Below are 27,459 nucleotides of genomic sequence, written 5' to 3'. Positions count from 1 at the left end.
CACCTCAAGTGAATTTAGCTCTTGGCATGTTTTAGAGATGTGGGAGGAAACCAGAGAACCCCAGATTAAGCCAATATGCACATGCAACTTTAATTTATTAGCCATACAGGCAGTAACCTGAGCTCAGGATCGAATGGGGACCCTGGAAGTGGCAGTGTTTCCACAGTAACCGTTTTATTATATTCTGACCAGAAACAAAAGGTACAACTGAACTCCCATGTCTTTTATTATACATGTAGATTTTTTATTGGTGCAATCTTGTTTACTGAAATAACTCAAGCATCAAATGTAAATATAACATGAGTCATTCATTTAAATTTATTACATCCAATATATTAACTTTGTTCATTTCAAAATCTTTAAAGTATAAGCTATGAAATAAAGAGTAAAGATACAGCTATTTCTGTTTATGGTTAGGAAATTGAAATGTCCTAAACTTGACAGCACAAACCAACTAATAAAGTGACAGACAAATGATACATAACAGGAGGCAAATTGCATTACACTCTGTGAGGAAATATGGCAGAAAGAATATGATAAGTAAACCAAGCTGTATGTTTGAAATGAGGGAGTGTTATAATGATATACAGTATACAGCATTTGCCAGCCAATAAATAGGATATATTTGTGTGTGTGTGTGTGTGTGTGTGTATATATACAGTATATGTAGCTTTGTGACCAATATATCCATATACTGTACATATCCAATACATTTATGGCAAAAGCCATCGGTAAGACATGCAGCATAAATATGCAAAGGCTTCTTTACATTCTCCAGTAATTCTGACCGCTAGAAAAGACTAACTGTTTGGCTCTTTTTGAGTAGTATAAAAAAATCTTGAAAAAAAATGTTCAACACATTCAAGATAATCTTGACTAGCTTGGAAATTTTCATTTTTATCTATACATCTACTGTGTACAATATCTCAGTGGCTTTTGTGCTGTATACTGCTATACCTTCTATGCATGCTGAAAAAGCAAGCCTTCTGTATATTTGAAAGGCTCCGTTTCAGAGCTCAGGTGAAGAATAAGTAAAGCTGCTAATCATCGCCGTCTGGTGGACACAGCAATGCCAGCAGCCATTTGGTTCAAGGTTTTGCTCATATGTGGGAACTGCACATTGGGGGTTCTGGAGGTGGGGGCATAGAGGCCTAGGTTGCGGGCAGCCATGGATTTGCGGGGTGCTTTGACACAGGGGAAAGGTGAGAAGATCTGCTGTGGTTTGGGAAGACTCTCTGGGGTAGAGGCTACAGAGGAGCTCTGCATGAAAGAGCAAGCTGTGCTTTCTGAGCTGGAAGAGTCATGGCGGGTGGAGCATGCCAGTGATGAGATGTATGGCTGTGCATTTGGTTTGGGTTGTGGCTGTAGATTATTTCCCAACTCTGGCTCTGGGGGAGGAGAAGGGGATTCTGGATCGTTCAACTCTGAAGGAGCTTGTGCTGACGAATCCAGGTCTAGAGTGGATAGTTGCTGTTCCATCTCTTTTATCTCCTCACTGTACCCAGCATTCTGAAGCTGGAGCTTGGAGTCTCCCTGCTCAATAATCCCTTGCACTGGCTCCTGCAATGGCACATCTATTCTCTCCTGGTTTTCACTGCTGTCTTTCCTCTCCTTCCCTTGAGCTTCCTCTTCCTTCATCTTCTCTTTTCCCTCTTCTCTCTTTGTTTTGTGCTCAGGACTGGTCGTATCCTCTATCTCCTCAGAGTCATCAAAGCCCAACTGGGCCCGGGCCCGAGCCAGGTTCCTGCGATGAGCACAAACATGGGCACGCCATGGGGACTGAAGACTGTGATCCTGGGTCGGGGTGGACTGGGCTCTCGGAAATGGCCCTGGCCCATGGGCTATACCATTTCTGCAAGGATGCTGAGCAGCTAAGGCCTTCTTTCCCAATAGAAGATGATTGACCACAGGTGAAGAGTGTATTTGGGAGGCAAAGATGCCAGTGGCTGGACATTTATCTACAACAAATCAAAGTATACCTTAATGACAAACAGTATAACAGTCCCGCTGGCCAAATCAATACAGCTCATTAAAATCCAGAGGTTTCATATAATTGGTTGATTAATAGAAAATAAATTACAGCAAATAAAGCAGTAGCAATTCATTTGTTAAAAGGTAACCTAAGAATGAAATAAGTAAGCACCAAGCCACAAAACACCCAGATTAAGCAAACAGATTGCCCTCATTTTAAAACACCTTTCATCAACCTCAATCCCAGCACTGCATGACATATAAATTACTGTAGCAGCCCTTAACCAGAATAATCCCAATACAAAAGTATGTAGTCAGTACCACTGTCAAGGCTCGCCTCTTTACTAGACTTATGAGGAGTAACAGGTTCAGCTTCCACTGGCAGTCCTGGGAACAACATATGATGAAACGTCCTGTAAAGGAGCTGGTCATTGTGTCTGTCTTTCTCTAGACTAGATGGGCTAGAAACTCAAATACATGGTGTAAAGTAACAATCCTGACTAAAATTTTTATAACAAATCTCACTGAAGTAGTAAAACTGCATATCTATGTGTTTTCAAAACCAGTTTCCTTTTAACTTTGGGTTAGAAGAAGGTGTCCTAGAACCTTTAATTTAACCTTTGATTATAATTTGATTAATGATCTCAAGTTAACAACAGCCTACATATTTTAATCGATTTTGTACTGCTTGTCTTTTCTCTGTGATCATACAATCTGTATCAAAACGGTTGGATTCAAATCCAGATATGAAATTTATACAATGAAAATACATAGATAACATGCAGTCAATATTTATTATATTGTATAAATTATTATTAGTAGTAGTAGTAGTATTATAGGCATGTTCAAACATTACTGTCACTTGACTCCATGCCTAAAATTAAAGCTTGAATGAATCTTACTTCAAGATCCTGTTTGCAGTGTGGTTTATATAGCTACCTGTGTGAATGTAAAGCAGATTCGCTTGCTGCTGCTGCCGTCTCTTGATGCGGTAGTACTGCTTAGTGAGTGCTCTGATGTCTGTGCTCATGCGTTCCATCATCATGCTGTTGATGGTGGCATGGTGCTCTGCCCGGCCAGTACCCACCGCCCCGGGGCTCAGCTCAGCCATACTGCTGCAGGGAGAGCTCTGTTCCCCTCGCTGGTCTGGAAGGAGGACAGAGATGGACACATAAGTTAGTCACATTTTCAGACATCAACAAACACTAAATAATTCTATATATGCTGCAAATGAATAAATCTAAACACAAAAGTCTCCACATAACACTGTATTCGTTTCATATATGATAATTACCCAATTTTATTTGCCTAAAAACTTAGTTTGTCTTCATAATTTTAAGATTTTTTAAAAGATTTTAAGTGTGTATTGACATACACACAGTAAGGAAACAAGTTTCCCAGAACAAAGAAATTATTTCTTTGCTGTCCACAGTGAATGCCCAACAAGTACAAAAAAGTAAAATTCTATATATAAAAATATATATAAAATTTATGTGCAAAACAATGTTGTGTGTAACATATAACAATGACATACTGTATGTGTAAAAATTTAATACCACTGTAGATTTTAATAGCAGCAGTAGTAACATTAACAATGTGCAAATTGAATGCAACTGTGGATAATGAAAGAAATGGCAATTAAAATTAACAGTATGCAGTGAGATGCAGCAAATTAGATCAGCATTAGAGTACAAACTATCCAGCTTCTCTCTCTACCCTGTAATGGCTTTTCTCAGTCCGTACTTAGCGGTTTTGTACTCTGTCTCATTGCCAGAAATAAATGCAAATGATCAAGCACGACTATGGATACAGCAATCTTTTTTTTTTTTTAAATGACACCAATACTTAAACAATCAACCTTTTTTTCACTTAATAATTGCAATAACTGTTTAAAGTTTTGCTGTGTAGTGGGGTCACTGGTCATTTGTTTTCTTCAGCTAGTGATTACAATTACTTACTTTAAGCTAATAACACCTTTGAATTAAGGATCTGAAGAATGTATTCATGTAGCATCATTTTATGAAAAGACTGTCACAGCATATATGGATGAAGCACAAAACCAACCCATTTTCAATTGCATTCCATATTAGTTCAGTAGCAATAACTGGAATACTGCACCCTTTGACATTTCCAGTACTGTAGGAACAGTGTTAGTTATAAATGCAGCAGAGAAGAGTAAAATGCAAAGTGTGGTGAATTGGAAGAAAACAAAAAATGCTCCAACCAGTAATGTTGCTGTTTTACCTTTTAGATGCTTTTGGTATCTCTGAATCTCAGGAGCCAGGAGCCCTCCTAATGGTCCCAGGCATCCCAGAGCAGTAACTATAGAATCCTCATCATCCATCTCACCATCATCATCACTTTCCCATCCATGAAGCCCCTGGCTACAATAAAGTAAATTATAACTCAGTATGAAATTTATTCAGCATGACAGGAATTTACTGGAAGAACAGAATGCTAGGATATTACTGACATATTACTGACACAGTTTGGTCTTGCTGGTTGCCTCTTTTAACCTTCAACAAATTTTATTGCTATGCATATAAACGTATTTATCTATATTCCGCAGGAGGCATATATATGTATGTGCAAGCCAGGTATATCATATACTCACACCATCATTTGAACATGAAAGTGCAAAATACAATCCTCTTACTGAGAACACTAACTCATTTACAGAGCAGCATTGTGTAATCTTAGTAGGCTTTCTAAAGTTACACACCTGCCAACGGACTTGACTGCAGCAGGAAATGGAGTGATATTGTAAGTGTACTTCTCCCTTAGCTCAGCCAGCTGGGGAAAAGGAAAAGTGGCCATGGAGTATACCGTCTGTTTGAGAAAGAGAGACACACACATGTTCTCCCAGACTGCCACATATACCATTATCACCAATAGAGCTGTGACTCAACCAGTTGTTTCTCTCACATATAGCTAAATGCTCCTCTAACAAAGACTGTAATCACACACATTTTTCCTATTTTGCATGTATCAGATTGGCAGATGCTTATACAAAGTGCTAAAATTACATGGTAGTAAGAGGAAGCTCAGCTCCACCAAATTAAGCCTTAGCTCACCTGATAGCAATACAAAAGTGTGAGGGTTCCAAATGTAATAATTTAGCCTTCCATTATTAACAATGCCATCAGTAGGATACTAATGATGAATGAATGGTAGAATATCCCTACTGCCTCGTGGCGTTATTTATTTTAGTTTTCAATGTTTTACTTTGTAAAATACAGTATTACTATAAAAATGGAGCTCATTCTCTGCAAATTGAAAGTAATTTTGCGTCTTTTTGAGGCGTTAATCTGGAATATTGTATACATTCCAGCATATAGTTCATTTTCATTTTTTGTATGTACTATTATAAAATATCAATATGCAAACATGAATTACTGCCAGCTAATCTCACAGCTCACACTCACATTTAGAACTGTTTTCCAGTACAGGTATGTCAACTGTATGTATAAATGTATCTTTCTAATGTACCTGCAAAGTAAATGTCTACGTGTGATTGAGCACTAGTCTTCATGGCACTCTCACCTGCATGAGTTCATTGGAGTCAATTAAGTTGTCCTCCAGCATCTCTTGAGTCAGACAGCCCATAGTGCTGTAGAACTCATCTGCAGTCTGGCACTCTTCAATCCTCCTGAAAGACAGAGAGAGATACATCACACTGTGACAAAGAAAAGACTGTGATGTACACTTGTACTTGGACCATAAGACCCTGACTATTCATGTTTAATCCAGGAGTGTCACAACTCTATGGGGATTTAAAATAATGAAAAACTCCTCTGGTTGACTCACTCTGCCAGTTTAGCCCAAATGGCTATGGCAACACGCAGCAGCACTTCTGATCCCTCAAAGAAAACTGAGTCCCAGATCTTCAGCACGGTGTGGTGAGGAAGGCAGGTGGCAAACATGGTGAGAAACCATTGCATGGTAAACACATTGGTGAGTGGAGGCTCATAGCTTCCTGCAACAACACAGTGTACATGATAAGCATAAGGCAAAGAGAAACCAACTCTGCACAATTCTGCACATACACAGAATTGTACTCTCGGTTTCAGTGCAGTTGTTCCTCAATGCCAGTTCCTGATTATTAACACTTGTTTACAGACAAAGAACTGTTTTTATGTCCTGCTAAAATGATTTATTCCCTCATGGCACCACATTTTTTCACAACTATTTTAAACAACAAAATGATTAACTTATTGTTAGGGATAGTAAATCTACAATACGTGAAGAAGTTTGTTGGTGTTCCTCACCTCCTCCTGTCCGATTGGCTACTTTCTGTAAGTGGTGAAGGTGTTGCGAGAGCTCTGGAAGCTTAAGCCTGAGCAGATCCCTGAATACAGCCATGTCCACAGACAAAGCACGCAAGTTGTTGGCAAAGTAGCTCTCAGGAAGCACCTTATCAATTAAATAAATCATCACCTGAAAGAGCATAGAATGAATATCATTATAATCATGTCAGATTTAGGGCCATGGTTGTCCTTTTTAATACCTAAAATAAAGCACGAGCACCACAAAAATATTAAAAACAAACCGTTTTTGAAGTTTAATGTCCTAAAACGTTTTAAACAGCTTCTACTTTTCAGGTATTTTTAAAGCAATCACACCACAATCAACATTTTACCAAGATTTATTGTATAAGTATTGGCACCCTTACTTTTTGGATCTGATCATAACTATTACTGCAACCAACAAACTCATGCGTTCACATTAAAAAGCAACAGCACCATGACATGAATTCACATTTTAATGTATAATAAACACAAAACTTTCTACTAAGTAAGGCTGAGTAACACCCATTTGGGAATTTGAAGCAATCTTTTAGTAGTCAATAAGTCGGTGTCATAACGAAGACTTCATTTGGTGTATAACAATAAAAAGGAATTATTATGCCAATCACTCAGAGACATTAATGCAAACCTTCAACGCATCGCCTTCGTTGCCCTCTGTGACCTCGAGGATAAGGGCAGCCAGCACGTTGAATCCCTGGCAGTAACCTACAGTCTTGTTCCAGCGGGCATAAGCCAGCAGCACTCGCTTCAGTACCACGCGGTCCTGCTCAGCCTCCTGGCCACAATAAGAACTGCAGCCTGTTCTGTGCAGGTCCTGCAGGAGAGAGTGTAAACACACATTAATTAACACATCCCAGAGCACATGGGAATACTTTTGCACATGCACTGTAGCTGTTAAGACACATGGGTGTATTTACATCACATGCAATAGTGGAAAATATAGCTAAATAAAATAATATATATAAGCAAGTTTAAAAAAAATAAAAAAATTTAAAAAATAAGGCAGAGAAAAAACGAGCATGGATTTTGAACTATTGTTAACTACAAGCATATGATGATTCATTGAATATTTGCAGGCAGAGGTGGGAAGGAGAGCACAAACCGTGCCTTTGTTCCATTATGCACTTAGAGCTGATGGGCTACACAGAGCAAACATACTGCTGGGCATTTGATCACAGAGATTACACTTTCTACAATTCAATATCTCTAACAAAGAACATCTGCCTGCACATTTTAGATGTGTTTGTGTGTCTCTATCTGAATGTCAGACAGTTACCATTGTCTCATTTTACTGCACTCTGGAAGCTAGAAATGACTGCCTTAACAAATGTATCACGTCACATTTAAAACACATTTTCACCTGCAAATAATACCATACAGTACATAAGCATGAGAGCTGAACAGCTGCCTTGCAAATGTAGTCAATGTGAAGAAACAGCAACATAGTCATGAAACAGCACCTGGTGTATATATATATATATATATATACACATCATTACTTTCACTATCTGGATTCCCAGAGAGTCATCGTCTGGATTGCTACGGTCGTTAAATGCAAATCTTATGGTCTTCTCCCAGTCGATGGAAATGCTGTGGATGTACTGATCAGCTAATGTTAGCCATACCTTAAAGAAAAAAAAACAGGACAGATATTTACATCAATGAAAAGTATTATTGATTAAATGGAATGTGTGTCTGTTAAACAGTGCGGTCTGTGGGTGATGTATCTGTGAACATTACTGGTGGCATGGATCTGTAAGTTAAAGTGAAGAAATGCCAGCCTTGAGAGTGAATTGTTCTTATACATGCTTTTAAAGATGTATAATTGGATCAACATATTAATTGCTAAAACTGTTTGTTATTATACACTAGATGGCAGCGAAGACTTACAGTGAGTATTTTCTCTGTTGATTCTAACAGTGCAATGCTGACCATAGAAATACTTTTGTTTCTTCAACCTAATCTGTATCACAAAAACTCATTCATGTTTGTTGTATACATGATATCCTATGCAGGTTTCTGGCAATAAAAAACTAATACATGACAATGCAAATTCAAAACAACTTTTCACTACGGACAGTAATGGGTTCAGGGTGGCATGTATGTTTTAGTTGTATGTTTTTGGTTAATGTCCTGCTACAAAATTACTTTAAATACAGTTAATCTCAAATACAGTCTGCTCATCAGAGGAAAAATGGCCCAGTTTACTGACAAATGCACTGCACATGCAAAGATCAAGAGATGTAGACATACCCTCTTCCTCCAATCTTTGGGTATTCCAGTTGGGAGCCTAGCCACTGCTTTGAGGGCATCATACCACTACCAAACACAGAATACTGAACATTAAGTGTCAAATAATATGCAAAATATTAAATACATTATAAGACAATCTCAAACCTTTGTGTAGTCTCTGTCAAAACAAAATATACAGGGGCAGAAAACAACACAGAAAAGACTTAACTGACTCACCTGTTGAAAGCCATTCTTTCCAAGAGATGGCTCTAGAGTAAATTTCAACCTGGTATCCACCCCTGTAATAAAACAAAAATAACAATAGGGTTAAATTGAAAGTATATTTAAGATAGCAGGGGAAGGGGGAACATCCACAAAAGAACATTTAAGTTGTCTTATGGAGTGACAATAGCCAAGAAACAACAGCACACTACTTTCAATTTGATCCAGTAGACTGAACAGCCATATTCTAGTTAATGAACAAAATACCTCCTGAATGCACTGCAAAGAAATTCATAAAAATCTCTGTACACCTCTTTATAAGAAGAGTTGTTTCTAAAATATTGACCATGTTAATTACTTAGTACAAAGTTTTCGGAGTATTTTCTCTTCCACTCAAAGCGAATTTTCAGATGATACACCGAACGATTTGATCACAGATCATCGGATTTTATACAACACGTAGAGTTTGTGTCAGGTTGAATGCACGCTGTCATTTAAGCAAAAATGGGGCATTAATTATATTAAATAAGAAATTACATTTAATATTTCTAAGATCATTCTACATTTTCATTCAAGTTAATGCTGATAAAACAAAATGTCAAATTTTGACATTTGATGCGATTTTTGATGTCCTTACAATTATCACAATAAGCAACATTTTATTTAAAACTGCAAATTCACTTCACCAATGTAATCTCACAGACAGAATCGAGAGATAGCAAACGGTAATAAGGTTTTGGACAGTGATGTAGGCTTTAGTTTAAAAAAATCACTAATGTACAATAAATCATACAGACACATCACAGCTGCATACATACTAAATAGTATGCAATTACAATATGCAAAAACAAATATCCCTACTTACAATATGCAAAAACAAACATCCCTACTTACAATATGCAAAAACAAACATCCCTACTTACAATATGCAAAAACAAATATCCCTACTTACAATATGCAAAAACAAATATCCCTACTTAAGCAGTAGCTGCAGCTTTAGCGAGACAATTTACAAAACAATGCTAAAGCTACAGGAAACCCGGAAGTGGCGTTAGTAAAAGGTGCTGTCCGGGTCGCTGTGGTGCTAATATTATAATCTACCTTATTTAGATACAAAACCAGTCCCAGGTTCATGATTTAATAAACATATTTCAAGTTACATCCTTTAATTTTTTTTTTACTGATATCGAAGGGCCTCATATGCCCACTAATGAACGTCGTTATCAACACATAAGCAGCCAAGGTATTATAGTAAGGGGGAAAAAACAGCACAAAACTACACTCTACACCTACTGTCCTAATGACAAGAGGATTCTTTGTATTAAAAGCTTTCCATTTGTAGCACAAACCTTCTCCTTTCTCCGCCATGTTCTTCTGTTACGGCATAAACACCACCAAACAGCGACCATTTATTTATATTTCGACCACCTGTCTGTCCTCAGTCCTAGTTACAGAGGGATTACTGTAGCATTATCTTCTCTGAACACTCCCACTTCCCCCGGTGGAAAGAAATCAGCTACAGAGTATACGAGATGTGTTTTACACGTCCAATGTGGACATGTAAAAACATAATACAGGTTAACGGGATACCACGAGTAATGAGCACAACCGCAAACCAATATAAAAGACGTTAACATGAGACCACCAATTCGTCCTGCTTTACAAAGATAATCGATGAACGCACAACATTTCAACAACACAAACTACTTCTGCACCTGTAACAGGAAGTTTGTCGTGCAGACATTTCGCAAGAATAATCACTGGCAACAACGGCTTTAATAAGACGTGTCGTTAATTATTGCAGCTGTTGGCAAATTGCTGTGGTGTAAGAGGAATAAAACATTTTGTGTCAATGTTATTGCATAATATTCAACTTCGGTGTGATAAGGCATGTCAGCTATTGATTTTTCTAACAGCATGAGCCTTCACATTTTATTACCGAGATAAAAACATTTTGTTTTGTGTTTACAACTAATCCATTTTTGTGTGTTGCTTCATTAATGAGGAATCACGATGTTAAGCACAGAAGTAAGGCAAACCGTGGACCAACATCCAGGCCTAGCATCCTAAAAAGTTGCCAGAAATATTTTTAAGCTCAATTAACACTATACTGTGTGTGTGTGTGTGTGTGTGTGTGTGTGTGTGTGTGTGTGTGTGTGTGTGTGTGTGTGTGTGTATGTATGTATATATATATATATATATATATATATAACCCTAACACGGGTAAACAACTACGATAATAATATCACAAGCATGTTAATGAGAGATGAGGGATGCGTGACCTGGCTCGAGCGTGCACAGGAGGCGCGGGGCGCTGCGGGAAATGCCGTTGCGTTTCTTGAGCACATTACTGATGATGCCTCCGACTCCGCTGGCCGAGTTCTGCTGCTGCCGTTTTAAACAAACCCTGGACCTTTTAGAGGCCACCAACCTGTCTTGCTTCATTTGCAGAGGAGACGTTGGTCACTAAGTGAAAACACACCCAACGTTTGGCCCGCGCACTGTTCCGCCCTTTGGATGTCTTTCGTTTCTCATATGAACATGAATATGTTCACGCGGCCACTGTGTAATGGAATATGTCGAGATAATCAATCCATCCGGTGACGTCTCATCCCATGGAGTGCGTCCCTGGGCTGTTCATTCAAACCTTCATCCCTTATCCTCCATCATTAATAACATCCATCTGAATTTAAGGGTCGGGAAATACGCCGAAAATGCAGAATGCGTGGGTTTGGTTTTCTAAAGAAGGCCGCGCGGTGATGATTTGAGAGCAAGGTGCATCGTGTATGTGAACGCGCTTGGGCTGTGGTGCGCGTTCACATACACGACGCATGGGAGGAGGCGGAATGGGGATAAAAATAGCGCAGTGACAAGAGGAGACGATACACAAAAAGGTAGGCATACACAGCAGATATGTACATTAGCAGGAAACAAAGCAAAAACTTACATTTGTATTTAACCAATATCTATAAGTATAGCTGGACAAATATTTTTTGGTGTTGAAATCAACACTGTGCAGTGAAGCAAACCAAAATGTTATTAAAAGCTATTCAGTCAGCTATAACCTTAATTTGGATATAGAACAGAATTTATTATTTATTTATTTTTTACAAATAGAGCATGGGATAATGTAGTCCTAATAATTCCAGTATAAAAATCCTGTATTAGATAAGCAGAAAGGTTAACAAGTGCTTTATCTTTTCCAGAGTCACAAGGATCTGTAGCATATCTCAGGAACACTAGGCACTAACATAGGAATGGGACAAAGGCCAGCACAGGGCACAATGCAAACACATTCACACACTCTTTCACACTTAGGGGAGATTTAGAAACCAAGGAACCCAAAGGAAACACAGATGTACATTGAGATAGCATAGATAGAAAAGTCACATAGAACTTGAAGCTTAAGCCAGGGACCCTGGAGCTGTGAGTAATCAACTCAATTCTCTGCACCAACATACTACTGAAAGTGCAAACACTATAATAAAATAATGCATACACAGAGTTGTCAATGTGTGACGTACATCCTCAACAGTCACACAAATTGCACATTCCAACAAGTCATGCATCACCACATAAACTCTTCTCTTATGATGTGTGGGTCATGCTTTTCTGCCATTATGAAGGACATTCTTTTATTAGATTTGAATTGACTTGGTAGCACACCATAAGGTTTTATTCTTTACACATTTTATATAAACAGGCAAAAAGGATAAATTATTTCAACCTGTTATTTAGACAGAGATAAAAAAGCAAACACATTCATTAATAATGCACAGCTTTACTATACCTTTTTGGTTCTCATGCTGCATGTGAAGAAAAAAAAAAAAACAACAAATCAAGTAAACATCTTAGCATTAACAATTCTCCAAAACTGGACTTTTATATGTCTGAACATGATCAGACCACAGCTCTTTGTAAAGCCATCAAACAATTTACTATTCACTTTATCCGTTCACAAGATTCAAAATTAATTAGAACAAATATTTCATTATTTACATATTTAATGTGATTTTACCTTTCCTTCCTTTAATTTAGCTTTCCTTCAGCCACTTATTGAATCTAAGGTGTGGAGAGTTTACATTGAGTTAGACTGCCTGGCTGCTGGGACACACTCATCTTCTAACTGGGAAAAATCTGAGAACCATTGTTTCACACTGACTGAGAAAATGCCTCCCACCTCAAACCTCAGTTGCCTATTGCATTATTATGCATTTTCATTATACAGTAGCGTAAAGGTGAGGAGACTGTAGAAGTTGCTGCAGAGAGGAACAATTTCCAACTTCCTAGCTAATGTCTATATGAAGAACTAAAAGTGAGCATAAGCATAAACTTCACTCACTTAATTTGAGAAATGTTCATTATAGGTTGTATATATTGAGAACTGTGTGATCAGGACATTGGGACAATTCTTCCTATGGTCCATGGTAAGACATGAAAGGATGTCTCTCTCTTCTTTTTTTGCCACATACTCTCTTTAGGATGATCCTGACCACCACACAGACACTGGGCTCTGGCCATGAGGGTGTCACTTGTTTTAACCCTGACTCCAGTGCTGCAATGTGTCAGTTTCAGCCTCTATGAAGGCATATCCAGTGAAGGTAAATAGAACTCAATCTGTCTCAAATGATATGTACTATATATACACACACACGAAGAAACCATTTTTTAATATTCAATTATCAAACTAAGCTTTGCAAAATGTGGACTCATAAGTCATTGATAGGACACTTGCCTTCAATATTATTAATAATATAGGTGAGCTCACATGTTTAATTATAACCCAGCCCTATTAATTATGAGAAAAGTGTAATTATTAATTAGAGAAAAGTCTAATTCCTCTATTTTAAAATGAGGCTTAGAAGCAAAAATAATTTTTGCCTGCATATCAATGCTGTGGAAAGATTTCCATTTCAGATTAAATCCTTCCATTACAGACTAGAACTGGTGTTCAATTAATAAGTACTCATAGCCTTTACTTACATTATTAATAAACTGGCACACCTGCAATTCAGAGGAACTGTTTCAAGAAAGAAAATGTGGCTAAACTGCAAAGCGTATTTTGCGTTAAAAACATGTCTGGGAACACCTATCATGTGCAGGTCGAGGATACTCCAGGACCAGGACTGAGACACATCATATGAGTAACAGAAAGCAATGTGTACAGTGCTTAGCAGATATTCAACTGGAACATACAACATATTAGCAGAGTAATACTGCTGTGCTTCCTAGATTGCACTGCATGTATATTTTTTATGTTTACATTTACGCATTGGGCCTTTTTTTTTTTTTTTTTAAATGACTTACAATCTGATTTGTGGCTTATCTCTGATCTTGGTTATCCCTATAAAGTAGAATATCCGAGAATAAATATGTAGTATATCTTTTTTGTGCATGCATACAGCTTTGTAACCTTTTTTAAATAAAGGATTATAATCATAATTGCACTGATAAAATGACATCTAAGATCAGTATTAGCATGTTGACTGAGGCTGAAGTGTGTGCTGAAAACTCTGCCTAAATGCAATATGAGGCTCTGCTTAAAGGACAAAACAATTAGTAAATAATGAATATGAATTACTTCTTTTTGGGGAGACAGCTTGCAGGCAGGCTGTGACAATGTCACATTTCTTCTGCTGCTTGTGATGTAGTCGGTCCTTCCTTTTCAGTTGCCGTACCAGTTTAGCTGACTGAATTCCGATACGATAATTCACCTCCTGAATCATCCACTTCAGCTCCTCTGGATCTGAAAAGAGACAGCACACACATTCAGGTCAAATGAGGGTTCAAAACTACAAACAATGGTTCATTCAAGTCCGACATGACAGAGAATATTTTCATTATTGGGTAAATAAAACAAAGATTATACAAAGTAGCTTGTTTACTGTATGTCAAATTAAGACCTATTTGAAACTAAAAATCTTATATACAGTCATGGCCAAAAGTGTTGACACCCCTGAAATGTTTCAAGAAAATGAAGTATTTATCACAGAAAAGTATTGCAATTACACGTTTTACTATACAAATGTTTATTTCCTTTGTGTGTATTAGAACAACACAAAAAAACAGAGGAAAAAGCAAATTTGACATAATTTCAAACAAAACTTTAAGTGGGCCAGACAAAATTGGCACCCTTAACTTAATATTTGGTTGCACACCCTTTGGAAAAAATAACTGAAATCAATCGCTTCCTATAACCATCAATAAGCTTCTTGCACCTCTCACCTGGAATTTTCGACCACTCATCCTTTGCAAACTGCTCCAAGTCTCTCATATTGGAAGGGTGCCTTTTCCCAACAGCAATTTTAATATCTCTCCACAGGTGTTTAATGGGATTTAGATCTTGACTCTTGCTGGCAACTTCAGAACTCTCCAGCACTTTTTTTGCCATCTATTTATGGGTGCTTTCTGAAGTATGTTTGAGGTCATTGTCCTGCTGGAAGACCCATGATCTCAGACCCAAACCCAGCTTTCTGACACTGGGCCCTACATTGCAACCCAAAATCCCATGTAATCCTCAGATTTCATGATGCCTTGCACACAGTCAAGGTGCCCAGTGCCAGAGGCACCAAAACACCCCCAAAACATCTTTGAACCTCCACCATATTTGACTGTAGGTTCTGTGTTCTTTTCATTCTGTTTTTGGTAAACTGTAGAATTATGTGCTTTACCAAAAAGCTCTATCTTGGTGTCTCTGTGTCAGCAATGGGGTCCTCCTGGGTCTCCTGCCATAACATTTCATTTCATTCAAATGTCGACGGAGTGTTCGCACTGACACTGATGCACCTGAGCCTGCAGAACAGGTTGAATTTCTTTCACCATCCGGACTATCCTGTGTTGCATCCTTTCATAATTTTTTCTCTTCTGTCCACGTCTAGGGAGATTAGCTACAGTGCCATGTGTTTCAAACTTCTTGATCATGTTGCACAATGTGGACAAAGGAACATCTAGATCTCTTAACCTTGAGATTGCTGATATTTTTCCACAATTTTGGTTCCCAAGTCCTCAGACAGTTTTATTCTCCTCTTTCTGTTCTCCATGTTTAGTGTGGCACACACAGACACACAATGCAAAGACTGAGTAATATTCTCTCCTTTTTATCTGCTTTCAGGTGTGATTTTTATATTGCCCACACCTGTTACTTGCCTCAGGTGAGTTTAAAGTAGCATCACAAGCTTGAAACAAACTTATTTATCCACAATTTGAAAGGGTGCCAATAATTTTGTCCCACCTATTTTTTGAGTTTTGTGTGAAATTATGTCAAATTTGCTTTTTCCTCTGTTTTTTTGTGTTGTTTCAATACACACAAAGGAAATAAACATTTGTATAGTAAAACATGTGTAATTGCAATACTTTTCTGTGAGAAATACTTTAAATTTGTGCCAGATTTGTGCCATGACTGTATGAGTAAACAAAAAAAAACACATTTAAAAGGTACTTATTTTAAACTTATATCTTGGTAGCACCCCATAATTAAGTAATCTCAATAAAGACTGCAATTCACAATACATGACATTTTAAGTGGGTTTCAAAAGTGCTTAGTTTGAGTAATTATGACTGAATAAATAAAGTGACTAGCTCTAGATCTGCACCTATACATCTGCACCTATAGACTTGTTCCTTAAACAGTAGGACTATACTACAATTTCTGGAAAAGTGTTACCTCAGGAGCTGAATGTTTAACAATCTGTAATTTCTAAAAGGGTTCCTACAGTCCTGATCTCAACCCCACTCAAGATGTTTGATACGAATCAAAACACTGATTGCACCCACTGTTATGCACCAAAATGTTCAATAAGCACACAAATGGGTATGATGGTCAAGTATTCAGATACTTTTGGTCATTTAGTGTACAATATGAATTTCTTTCAAAGTAAGCCATTCTGGTCTGAAGCCGTTTAGAAAAAAAAAAATCCTTGAGGGTTTTTTGATAGTTGAAGGTTCCTAAAAGGCTCTGATTTAGCTCCCTAATGGCCCGTTTGCTTTGTCTCTCTGGGGAAGTTCTGTGTAGAAACCTATATTCTAGAACCTCACTTTCAAAACAGATTTCAAGAAAAATAATTAGAAAACGAGAAAAGTTAGCCTCCCCAAGAACCACAAGGGTATGTGGTTTTCCATTTCAAAACCTGGAAAGTACACATAGCCAGGTGGTAAAATATATCAGTTCAGCTTTGTAGTGGGGTTAGAGGTGTCACTCAAACTGGGTCAATCTTAAAATGAGAGCTCAACAACTAAGTCAATGTTGCATACACTAGCAAACATGGCCAAAAATCCTTGATCTTGAAATAAATATATAGTTTGTATCATAAAACCTTAAGGTTTTGTCCCATTCTGCACTGAAGCCTACAGCACAGGTCCATTTAGCAAACTGACATTAGGCCAAATGTTTGGTTTAAACATGGTTTTATGCCTGTTTGGGTCCAATGGACATAATTACCTATTGCCAATTTTGGCAACCAACCCTGACCAATTGTTAGTTTATGACCTGGGTCTGTAGTAGATACAGTAGAGTCGTTAATAAAAGCAGCCCATTGGGACAATGTTGGCACAAGATGACAAGGTTTTTATGAAAGGTTCTCCTTAGTTAAGGTTGAGCCACCGTGGACACAGCATTACAAACACTGGCTTATAAAGTCACACACAAAAAGGTCAGGTGTCAGTTTGCTACGTGGATTGAAAGGGTTCCAAAACGAACCTTAAAAAAGAACTGAAATGAATATGCTCTCCTGCGTCATTTTCATTTGTGATAGACAAAACACAAAAACAGACCTTTTTGGGAGAGATAATTCCTCTGGTGTCTCTTGGTGTGTTTTTCTTGTAGTTCCTGCAGAAAGCTGGATGCCGTGTTGCTTCTACCCAGAAACGCGTCTGATCCTGAGGCCTCAGTCGAGCTGTCTAAACTGTCCGCACTCCTGAGGCCCTTCCCGCTGCTGTACGTGTCATAAAGCTCCACCAGGAGACAGTCCACGATGGATGACCGACACAAGAACCTACCATCGTCTTCTTCAGACCGTGTCCAGACTTCATTACACAGTGGCTCCAGGCGCACAGCCTTGACTGCTTCGTCAGAAACCAGACCCCCTTTGGGTGACAAAGTCGTTAAGGCTCCGTTAGCGCACTCTGAAGGTTCCTGTAGTAGATGATGTGAACGCACATCATGGAATCCGGCGCTTTCTTCATCAGACTCTAGTTCCCCGTCGCATATGTCCACTTCTCTCAGGCCAAACTCAGGAACTTTAACGCTTGACATTTTTTAGTCAGCGTTCAGAAAGTTTATTTCTCTCCAGTTCAAACGTATGAAATGCAAACACGTGCGTAAACGTTGGTGTTATTGTAATAAACCTGGGAGAAGGAACCGGAGTTCCGGGTGTTACGCCGTTCCCAGAGCTCAAGGCTGTGTGATATCTTTCCAGAGCTCAGGTTTCCTTCCTGAAAAGTGGATTGCCGCACTACTACAAGTCAGTGTAGTGTAGTCCAGCCTATTAACAAACTTTTCTCAGCAGCAGGTGCGCAACACTAAAGTACAAAAACGCACATGGCGACAGACACGTATGAACTTTTCCTATGTTCCCGGAGGTATATATGATAAAAGTAGGGTAGTATCCAAATGTCCAAAAAGAATTTGGATAAATTATTTAGCACCAGGTTTGGACTACAGCTGGTGCAATGAAATGCATTTGATTAGGGTTGGAGAAAAATGGATGCTTTATTTCAAACTCTGTGAAATAAATAAAAGTAAATAATTAAAATAACAGACTAAAGACTAAAATAACCTAGCAAGTATATATAGGAAATAAATGGTTGTTTTAGGTATCTGGTGTCTCATGTCTGATTATTATATACAGATTAAATTTGGGATTCCCAAATTTCTTTTTGTCAACTAGATCCCTTTATTCTCAATGATTTGCCTATGTGCCTTATTTTGACAAATTGTTTGTAAAATACATTAACTCTCTATTTTATTAACTACATCTAAAATCTTCTGGAGTATTTTGTGTTTATTTTTATCATAGCAATCCAATGAATACAATGTTTCCTAGTTTTTTTTTCCAGCAAGTGTGATTTTTGTTTCTATTGCTTTTAACATAGTGACCATTAAATTATAAGAATACTTTGACGGACGTTTGGAACTGACCAATCATAACGTGTCACATTGCGCAACACCGTAAAAGGGGTGGGTTAAAGACAAACACGCAGCACAAATCAGGCACATCAGCTGACCGGAGTTTCCGGTTCTTAAAAGCACGTGACTGTGATACAGGGAAACAGCTGAAGAGCGCGTGAACAGCTTCACCTTGTTTATTTAGTGCAATACAGTAATTATTTATTCTAACATCTAACTAGTGTACTTTATAGGGAATAGGAAGCCAGTTGAGATGCAGTACAAGCTAAAGGGTTTTTAAAGCAGTGGAACAGTTTTCTTAACGCGGTTTTACCTTTTTTTTAATGCAATAAAGTGTTTTTGTGAATAGTTTTGTGTGTTTTTATAAATTGGCAGCAAACATGGCCTCGAATATTCGATTATGTTTCCACACAACATTACATTGGACTTTTATTTGGGTCTGTGTGCTGTGGAGCAGCATGGCAGTGATGACCAAAACCTACCAAAGACCAAACATTGTGTTGATCCTCACAGATGATTTGGACATTTCCATCGGCGGAATGGTAAGTTTTTAGCTGTTATCCTTCACTAATGTCCACCTGAAAAGCTTTTTGGAGCTTCAGACAACCTGTTTTTTCTTTTTATGTTTACAGATTCCATTAAACAAAACAAGGAAGTTAATTGGGGATGCAGGAATAACCTTTACAAACACTGTATGTATGAATGTTGACTGAATGCTTGCAAAAAATCAGTACTATTCATGATTGGTCTCAGCTGTGCAGCCTATAGTCAGATTAATCTGTCCGAATAGTGCATGACTGTTAAAAAAAAAAAAGCACAAAAGCATTGTATTACTGGGGGGGATCAACAGCATATGAAATTTAAACTGCAACATTTTATTCCCTTGCTTATAAAACCACCTCTGATCTGCTTTCATTAGTTTGTTGCCAGTCCCTTGTGCTGTCCCAGCAGAGCCAGCATCCTTACAGGCAAATACCCACACAACCACCGTGTGATCAACAATACTTTGGAAGGAAACTGCAGCAGTCTCGCCTGGCAGAAGAGCCAGGAGCCTTATACTTTCCCTGTCTTACTGCAGAAACATCTCTACTACCAAACGTTCTTCGCTGGGAAGTACATGAACGAGGTGACCTTCCTATTTGTAACTGTTTTCTTTGCCATTGTGTGTCATCCATGAAGTTTTGCTGACACTGAGACCAGCAATCCTATATAAGTATATACAATGAGTTAATGCATAATTAGGTATGTCTGGGCAACTGGTCATTTTCTCTGGTAAATTTAATGGAGCACTTTGTCAGTGTGGAATTACCGACCGGAGCTTGTTTTTATCCATGTTATATGTTAATAAACTTGTCATTGTTGATGTTGCAGGATTCACTTTTTAAGAATACATTTATGTAGCATTTTTAAGAAGCAGTGTCCAACTCTGTGCTTTAGCTAAAGAGGAATAAACCACTTTTAGGATGTGGTGTATAGTGAGTTACTGGCACCAGACCACCCATATATATGCTATAACAACACTCCTTTTGTTCTTAATGTTTTTGTTGTATATTAATATGCACAGTATGTGTATATAATGTATACATTCCATAGAGATACAACAATCTATATACCTCTTTAGAGTTATGAGTAAACTGAGGTAAAGTCACTCTGTAACCCAGTGTCTGTATGTTCTAAAGTATGGAAACAAACAGTCTGGTGGAGTGGAGCATATTCCCCCAGGCTGGGACCACTGGTTTGCACTGGTAAGTAAATGCAAATGTTCCCACAATGCATCATACATGTTTTATACCAAAACACACAAAATTTGTCTTCACAACTTTGAGTATAGCTCAAATACTAATCTGCTAAAATGTTACACTCTCAGCAGGATTGATCTCTGCTTGCAAATCTCTCATCTATGAGCTTTGAATACCAAAGTTTACTTTTAGTAAAAGCAGAACTAGCTGTTAGGTTAGCTGTTTAATGTTTGTTTTTAGCCCTGAGAAATGATTGTTATTGTAGAAAGAAATGTCGTACGTTACTGAAACTGTCTGTTTTGTGTGTAAACAGATTTAAGAGAGATGTAGTGTTTCTGTTGTCTGGATGATTAGCCTCTCATGGTTTCAGCTTCCTATATCTGTGAAAATTTTTGTCTGTGAATCCGCCCAATATTGACAAGATGTGAAATCTGTGTTCAGCTATTTTGTAACTAGTGTGGAATCTCAATCTTGTGCTTTACATTAAGACTTGTCTTTACATCTAAGGCGATTTAACTCTGCTGATTTTTCACAGGAGAGAAACTCAAAATATTACAATTATACATTATCAGTAAATGGTAAAGCACAGAGGCATGGACAGAATTATACTGAGGACTATCTTACTGACGTTCTGGTAAGTGTTACTTTACCATAAACACATCCTTGTTTCATTAATAAATAAATGTGCGGTTGCTTACGTGATGCTTGCCTGTATGTTTGGTGTCAATTCACCTTAATAATGGAGTTCTAACCCCTTTCACTATCTTAGGCCAACATATCACTAGACTTTCTTCAGTACAAGTCTAACTACAGGCCATTTTTCATGATGGTGTCTACACCAGCTCCTCATTCTCCCTGGACAGCTGCTCCACAATATGAGAGCCACTTTTCCGAGGTCAAAGCCCCAAGAGATCCCAGTTTTAATACCCACAGCAAGGTAAATTGTATGGTACTGTATATATGTAGAATCTGCATCTGCTATAGTAATGTTTATAATACAATGAGCGTATATACTGAAGTAAGACTACAAATGAAAAACAGAAAGTAATTCAGAAATGAAGAAATTCAGTCATTAACCTCTTGTTCTCCAGACTAGATTTGAAGTTTAGTGTATGACATCTGGTAGGGTTATAACATGAATGTCCGGGGCAAAAAATGTTAGTAGTTATAAAGGTAAACGTGCATGTTATTTAATGGTCTTGTCTTAATGGTATATAAATACAAATACATTTATTGACATTATTATTATAAAAAGTGAGGTTCAAATTGCAGTTCCCAATTTAGCTACAGACATACATTCAAGTATGCAAACCTGATGATAAATGCTTTGCTTGGAGGTTTTTTCTTCTTATGAATATGTTTAACATTCTTTTTTTTTTTCTCCCTTCTTCTTCTAGGATAAACACTGGCTAATTCGACAGGCAAAGACTCCAATGTCAAACACCTCTGTGGAATTCCTGGACAATGCTTACAAAAAACGGTATTTATTGGATATTGTATTTAATCTTTATCTAAGTGTGTCTCTCTTTTTGGATTTTTAAATACTTTCTTATGGTGCATGCCACTAGGTGGCGCACTCTTTTGTCTGTAGATGACCTGGTGGAGAAGGTGGTGAAGAAACTGGAAGCTCAAGGAGAGCTGGAGAACACGTACATCTTTTTCACTTCTGACAATGGCTATCACACTGGTACATCCAAATTAAAATCTTGAATATCTTTGACTCTGTTATTCATATTTGTTCTTCTTCTGTAATGTTGAGTTTTTTTCTCTCTCTCTCAGGCCAGTTTTCTCTTCCCATGGACAAGCGTCAGCTTTATGAGTTTGACATCAGAGTTCCTCTGCTAGTACGAGGACCAGACATCAAGCCCAACCAGACCAGCCCGGTAAGCCACACAGTGTATAGGAAGCACAGCAAATTATTTCACTCAAGTGAACATGTACTTTCATGTCATGCCTTTTTTCCTTTTTTTTTTTTTTTTTTTTTTTTTTACACGCTAGTTACTTGTAGCTAATATAGATTTGGGCCCAACGATCCTGGACATGGCAGGGTATGAGGTAAATAAGACCCAGATGGATGGGATGTCCTTTCTACATGTTATGGTAAGTGGCAGCAAGGTTTTACCACTTCCATGGTCTTACATTTTGTCAAACCGTGAGGGGAAAAAACTCTTTTTTTTTTTTGAATGTGTATCAGATTGGTAAGGAGAACAGCACAACATGGAGGTCTGACTTTCTGGTGGAGTATGAGGGAGAAGGACACAATGTCTCAGATCCAGCCTGTCCCAGCCTGGGCCCAGGTGTCTCAGTAAGGAAGTCTGTCTGTGTGTGTCTGTCTGTATGTCAGAAAAAAGTCACAAAATGTACACAAGTTTGAACAAATAACAGATTTAAGAGTTATCGCTTGACAAGACCTAAAACCTTTTAGCTTGCCTGTTTGATGCTTTCAGTCCAATAATCAGACTGTGTGTCTGTGTGTGTCTGTGTGTGTCTGTGTGTGTCTGTGTGTGTCTGTGTGTGTCTGTGTGTGTCTGTGTGTGTCTGTGTGTGTCTGTGTGTGTCTGTGTGTGTGTCTGTGTGTGTCTGTGTGTGTCTGTGTGTGTCTGTGTGTGTCTGTGTGTGTCTGTGTGTGTCTGTGTGTGTCTGTGTGCGTGTCTCTGCCTGTCTGTGTGCGTGTCTCTGCCTGTCTGTGTGCGTGTCTCTGCCTGTCTGTGTGCGTGTCTCTGCCTGTCTGTGTGCGTGTCTCTGCCTGTCTGTGTGCGTGTCTCTGCCTGTCTGTGTGCGTGTCTCTGCCTGTCTGTGTGCGTGTCTCTGCCTGTCTGTGTGCGTGTCTCTGCCTGTCTGTGTGCGTGTCTCTGCCTGTCTGTGTGCGTGTCTCTGCCTGTCTGTGTGCGTGTCTCTGCCTGTCTGTGTGCGTGTCTCTGCCTGTCTGTGTGCGTGTCTCTGCCTGTCTGTGTGCGTGTCTCTGCCTGTCTGTGTGCCTGTCTCTGCCTGTCTGTGTGCCTGTCTCTGCCTGTCTGTCTGCCTGTCTCTGCCTGTCTGTCTGCCTGTCTCTGCCTGTCTGTCTGCCTGTCTGTGTGCGTGTCTGTCTGTCTGCCTGTCTCTGTCTGTCTGCCTGTCTGTCTGTCTCTGTCTGTCTGCCTGTCTGTCTGTCTGCCTGTCTGTGTGCGTGTCTCTGTCTGTCTGTCTGCCTGTCTGTGTGTCTCTGTCTGTCTGTGTGCGTGTCTCTGTCTGTCTGTCTGCCTGTCTGTCTGTGTGTCTCTGTCTGTCTGTCTGCCTGCCTGTCTGTGCGTCTCTGTCTGTCTGTGTGCGTGTCTCTGCCTGTCTGCCTGTCTGTGTGTCAATTACAATACTGTATCTTCTTTCTTTAGGAATGTTTTCCTGACTGTGTTTGTGAAGATGCTTACAACAACACATACGCTTGCGTTCGTACCGTCTCCCAGACTAGCAACCTGCAGTACTGTGAGTTTGATGATAATGAGGTAAACTAAAACGAAAATAAATAAACAGACTTCAAATGAAAGAAAAAAATATTCACAATATTACTATGTTACAGATTCTGGTTACTTTTATTTTATAACCCAGAAATTAATATAAACATGATTTATGTGTATTAACAAACATTTTTTATAACAGAATTTCAGAAATCCCTTATAAAAAACTATTTCTGTTACAGAAAAGATCTTAATTCATTGTTATATTCTATTTATTTGTATTATATGTATATACGCACACACACACAGTCTCTAAATATAATTTAGTCTCCTAAATACAGCTAAATCTTTGTCTATTTCTGTAAATGTTGTTAATATTGGTAATAACTGCAGTGATGTGTTATGTGCTTAAAGTACATTTTACAGGAGTGTACAATTTTAAAAATTGTCTTCATTTTTGACGTCTTTTTTTGAAATTGTCTGTCTTTCTGACATGTAGGTTTTTGTAGAAGTGTATAACCTGACAGCAGACCCCTTCCAACTTAAGAACATTGCCAAAAGCATCGATCAGGAGGTTCTGGAGAAAATGAATCATCGACTGATGATGCTGCAGTCATGTTCAGGACAGTCGTGCAGAACACCTGGGGTCTACGATTCACGGTTTGTGTTAAACCTCATTCAACCTTCATTGTTTTTTCTCAGTGGTGACAAATTAACAAAATTAATGTGTGTGAGATTCACACTCCTGATGTCATGAAACCAGTTAAGATCATATGACAACCACTGAAGTTATTATTCATTACTAATTAAAGTATTAATTAGGAAAGTCAGGACAGTCTCAGATACTCAGTTGCTTTTAAACCAATGGCCTTTCAGAAAGATTAACAAAAAGTGACAAGATTTATAAGTTGGTTCATTTGGCTCTTTTAAAATAATTGTTGGTTCAAGTTTATGCATTCTTCTCAATAGCCAGCTCTGTATGCCTGATTATAAACATAAGGTGAGGGCAAATAGAGAAAATATAATTTATATATTATAATTAAATATTAATATAAATATTAAAGATTACATCTCTAGTCATGAAATTGATCGCTTTCAAATCTACCTGGTTTGTAGGGTTGTGCTATTATATTGGAGATGCATAATTGATTGACTTCCTTCTGTCATGAAAGAATCACGCCTAAAGGGCTTCTTTATACTGAACTGATTAAACTGAATTGTGAGCTTGAAAAATAGGCTTCAACCTGTTCTATCTTACATATGATGCCAATAACATGACATCTAAAAATGAGTGACATTTTAAAGTGAAAACCAAGATAAAGTGTCTTTGTAATGACCAGAACAGCTTCATTACACCTTGGCATAGATTTTACAAGTCTCGGGTACTGACTGTTCTTCTAAAAGATGATATTCTTTAGACAGTGGTGGACCGTCTAACAGGTCGGTGCAAATTCTTCCTGCAAAAACCCTGTGATGGTACAGATTACATCAATTTCATACTCCTTATAAACCATTCAATAAACTTGCATGGCCTGTAGATGAGGGACAGTTCTGTCCTGTGTTTTTGTTTCGTATTTTGTATGTAATTGTCTCTGCCTTATGTAGTGAAATTGTGCCTCATTGTTAATCTTTTCTAGGTTTAAATTTGATCCTCAGATGATAATCAACAGTCTACGGCCTCATGGAAGCCGACTCCGGCAGGTGCTAAAGTAAAGAAAGAAAGCAAGTATTTGAAAACCCTGCTGAAATCCTGCTGCCTTTTTCTCCCCTGAGATTCCCTTTGAGAATCGTGGCTTTCTCTTCCACACTTGGTGTAAAGAATAAGGTCATGAGGTTTTCTAGGAACAGGGATGCTACCCTGTTACAGTCACCCTTTTCTGTAGTTTTTAATAGGATGCCTACGTTCAGTATTAAGCATTGTTCAGATTACATATTTATATCATTTTTGCATCTTGAGATTAACAACCTAACCCTAAGTGGTTTAGATTAGACTAGTATAGCAGGGATGACACATTGGCTGTGGGTTTTTTTGTCTGTACATAAAATACATAGTTTATTTTTGTTTTGTTTTTTTTCTCTTTGGCACCAGAGATCTTATGTTCTATATCTTAAAAAATATACAAGTTGTAGGCCTTAAATTCTGCCACAATAACATGTTTTGATAACCTTGTTTGGACGTTTTAGTGCTGTAGGTGGTCAAAACCAAAGTTTGAATAAATGAATGTATTCTGTTTCACACAGCAATGTGCCTAATTCTCACCAGTGACTACTGATTTTTTATTAAAATATACAAAATCATCAATTTTCACAATTACTGCTCATGGGTGTGTCGGAGCTCAAATTCACAAGATTCACAGCCAAAGGGTTTACTGTACTCCAGTTACGTCATTAACTATTTAATGTGAATTGTCCTTTTTAGTGCAAGAAATAGTATTTTACTATATGAGGGTGTATAAATGGATACAAGGCACCGTGTCACACTGTCTGCTAGCTCAGCTTCACTAATAAGGGAACAGTTTCCTCTTTGTACTGCTACATGTTAGATTATCAAATATGTTTATATAGAAATTTTACACCAACATCCTGACCTGGTTTCAGATATTACTAACAATTTGGTGTTTTGTTGCTGTATATGATCTATAAAATAACTGCTCTTCACTTAAGTCAGTATGTGACTTTATTTTACTGAGGCACTTTCTGATCTGTGATATACTGTAGTTTGTTTATTTTGCACATCATTTCTTTGTGTAATTTTCCTGTAGTTGGTGTATGTTGTTTTTTTTCTGAGTTTGATCAATAAACTATTATGACATTGTTCTGTTTGTTTTCCTTCTTTTAATGCTCTTTTTCCCGGCTTTGTTGACCTTTTATGTGGTTTATATGACTCGATGTTTGTTTAGAGAACACGCAGATGAATAGTGTGAGAAGGTCAGAAGGCTCTGAAAGTCGGTAGAATCACATCTGTGTCAAAAAAATGAGTTTTATACAAAATACAAAGAAAATCCGGCCCCGGATAAGCGGTAGAAGATGGATGGATGGATGGACAAAGAAAATCCTTAGTTCAGCAAATGAAGAATACAAATTTATTATTGATGAATTTTTTATAGCTGTATTGGAGGACACGATCATTTCAGCCACTCATTCAGTCCTCAGGACATACATCTGCAACTTAGTTGTAAACTGTAAGGGAACATTGAACTATTAACATGAAGAGAATGTGCAGGCTTTGTTCTTACCAAAGGCAAGGCTGAGACTAACATGCTGTGGGAAATACACAGGTGACAGTGCTGTCGATGTGAGATGATCCTAGGGAGGGCTGCATCCTCTTGCCTTATCTGATCTCATTCTATACTCTGTTAAAAAAAAAGCTGCTTCTGACTAGGAATAACATTAAGGGCATTTTCAGACATGTAGCTCAGTGCTATGATCTGAAA

The 27,459-nt window shown here is 38.1% G+C and overlaps 2 protein-coding genes across 5 annotated transcripts; one reads left to right on the top strand and one right to left on the bottom strand.

The window, feature by feature from the left end:
• Positions 1-222: 222 nt before the first annotated feature.
• tbc1d30 (TBC1 domain family, member 30) lies at positions 223-18,281 on the bottom strand. Of its 4 annotated transcripts, XM_060889626.1 has the most exons (14): positions 17,502-18,280; positions 14,314-14,478; positions 8,748-8,809; positions 8,532-8,597; positions 7,778-7,903; positions 6,907-7,092; positions 6,240-6,408; positions 5,779-5,947; positions 5,515-5,620; positions 4,694-4,800; positions 4,216-4,355; positions 2,911-3,117; positions 2,293-2,358; positions 223-1,958 (listed from the first exon to the last, which is right to left on the bottom strand). In XM_060889626.1, exons 1-14 carry the CDS (start codon positions 17,980-17,982, stop codon positions 1,045-1,047), a joined length of 2,964 nt encoding a protein of 987 aa, XP_060745609.1. In that variant the 5' UTR covers positions 17,983-18,280; the 3' UTR covers positions 223-1,044. The 4 variants fall into 4 exon arrangements, with proteins under 4 accessions (XP_060745609.1, XP_060745610.1, XP_060745611.1 ...); XM_060889627.1 differs by lacking the exon at positions 2,293-2,358 and having other exon boundaries at positions 17,502-18,281; XM_060889628.1 differs by lacking the exons at positions 14,314-14,478; positions 17,502-18,280 and adding an exon at positions 11,015-11,467.
• Positions 18,282-18,981: 700 nt separating this feature from the next.
• gnsa (glucosamine (N-acetyl)-6-sulfatase a) lies at positions 18,982-26,840 on the top strand. The gene is made up of 14 exons (XM_060889791.1): positions 18,982-19,397; positions 19,488-19,547; positions 19,775-19,981; positions 20,535-20,600; positions 21,130-21,228; positions 21,364-21,531; positions 21,992-22,074; positions 22,163-22,281; positions 22,374-22,477; positions 22,593-22,694; positions 22,789-22,899; positions 23,963-24,073; positions 24,525-24,685; positions 25,663-26,840. Exons 1-14 carry the CDS (start codon positions 19,236-19,238, stop codon positions 25,736-25,738), a joined length of 1,629 nt encoding a protein of 542 aa, XP_060745774.1. The 5' UTR covers positions 18,982-19,235; the 3' UTR covers positions 25,739-26,840.
• Positions 26,841-27,459: the final 619 nt, after the last annotated feature.

The sequence above is a fragment of the Tachysurus vachellii genome, chromosome 16 (genome assembly GCF_030014155.1).
Source record: "Tachysurus vachellii isolate PV-2020 chromosome 16, HZAU_Pvac_v1, whole genome shotgun sequence".
NCBI classification, from domain to species: domain Eukaryota; kingdom Metazoa; phylum Chordata; class Actinopteri; order Siluriformes; family Bagridae; genus Tachysurus; species Tachysurus vachellii.
Note: the sequence above shows the minus strand (reverse complement) of the source record. Positions and strands in the feature narration are given on the sequence as shown.

Excerpts from the sequence above, each read along its gene's own strand:
- tbc1d30 (XM_060889626.1), bottom strand. The coding sequence starts at position 17,982 with ATGTCAAGCGTTAAAGTTCCTGAGTTTGGCCTGAGAGAAGTGGACATA. Across the intron at positions 8,810-14,313 it reads AGCTGTCTCCCCAAAAAGAA|GGGTGGATACCAGGTTGAAA; the intron begins GTAATTCATATT and ends GTTTTATTACAG. Across the intron at positions 1,959-2,292 it reads AGAGGCGAGCCTTGACAGTG|ATAAATGTCCAGCCACTGGC; the intron begins GTACTGACTACA and ends GATTTGTTGTAG.
- gnsa (XM_060889791.1), top strand. The coding sequence starts at position 19,236 with ATGGCCTCGAATATTCGATTATGTTTCCACACAACATTACATTGGACT. Across the intron at positions 22,075-22,162 it reads GACAATGCTTACAAAAAACG|GTGGCGCACTCTTTTGTCTG; the intron begins GTATTTATTGGA and ends GCATGCCACTAG. Across the intron at positions 22,900-23,962 it reads GCCTGGGCCCAGGTGTCTCA|GAATGTTTTCCTGACTGTGT; the intron begins GTAAGGAAGTCT and ends TTCTTTCTTTAG.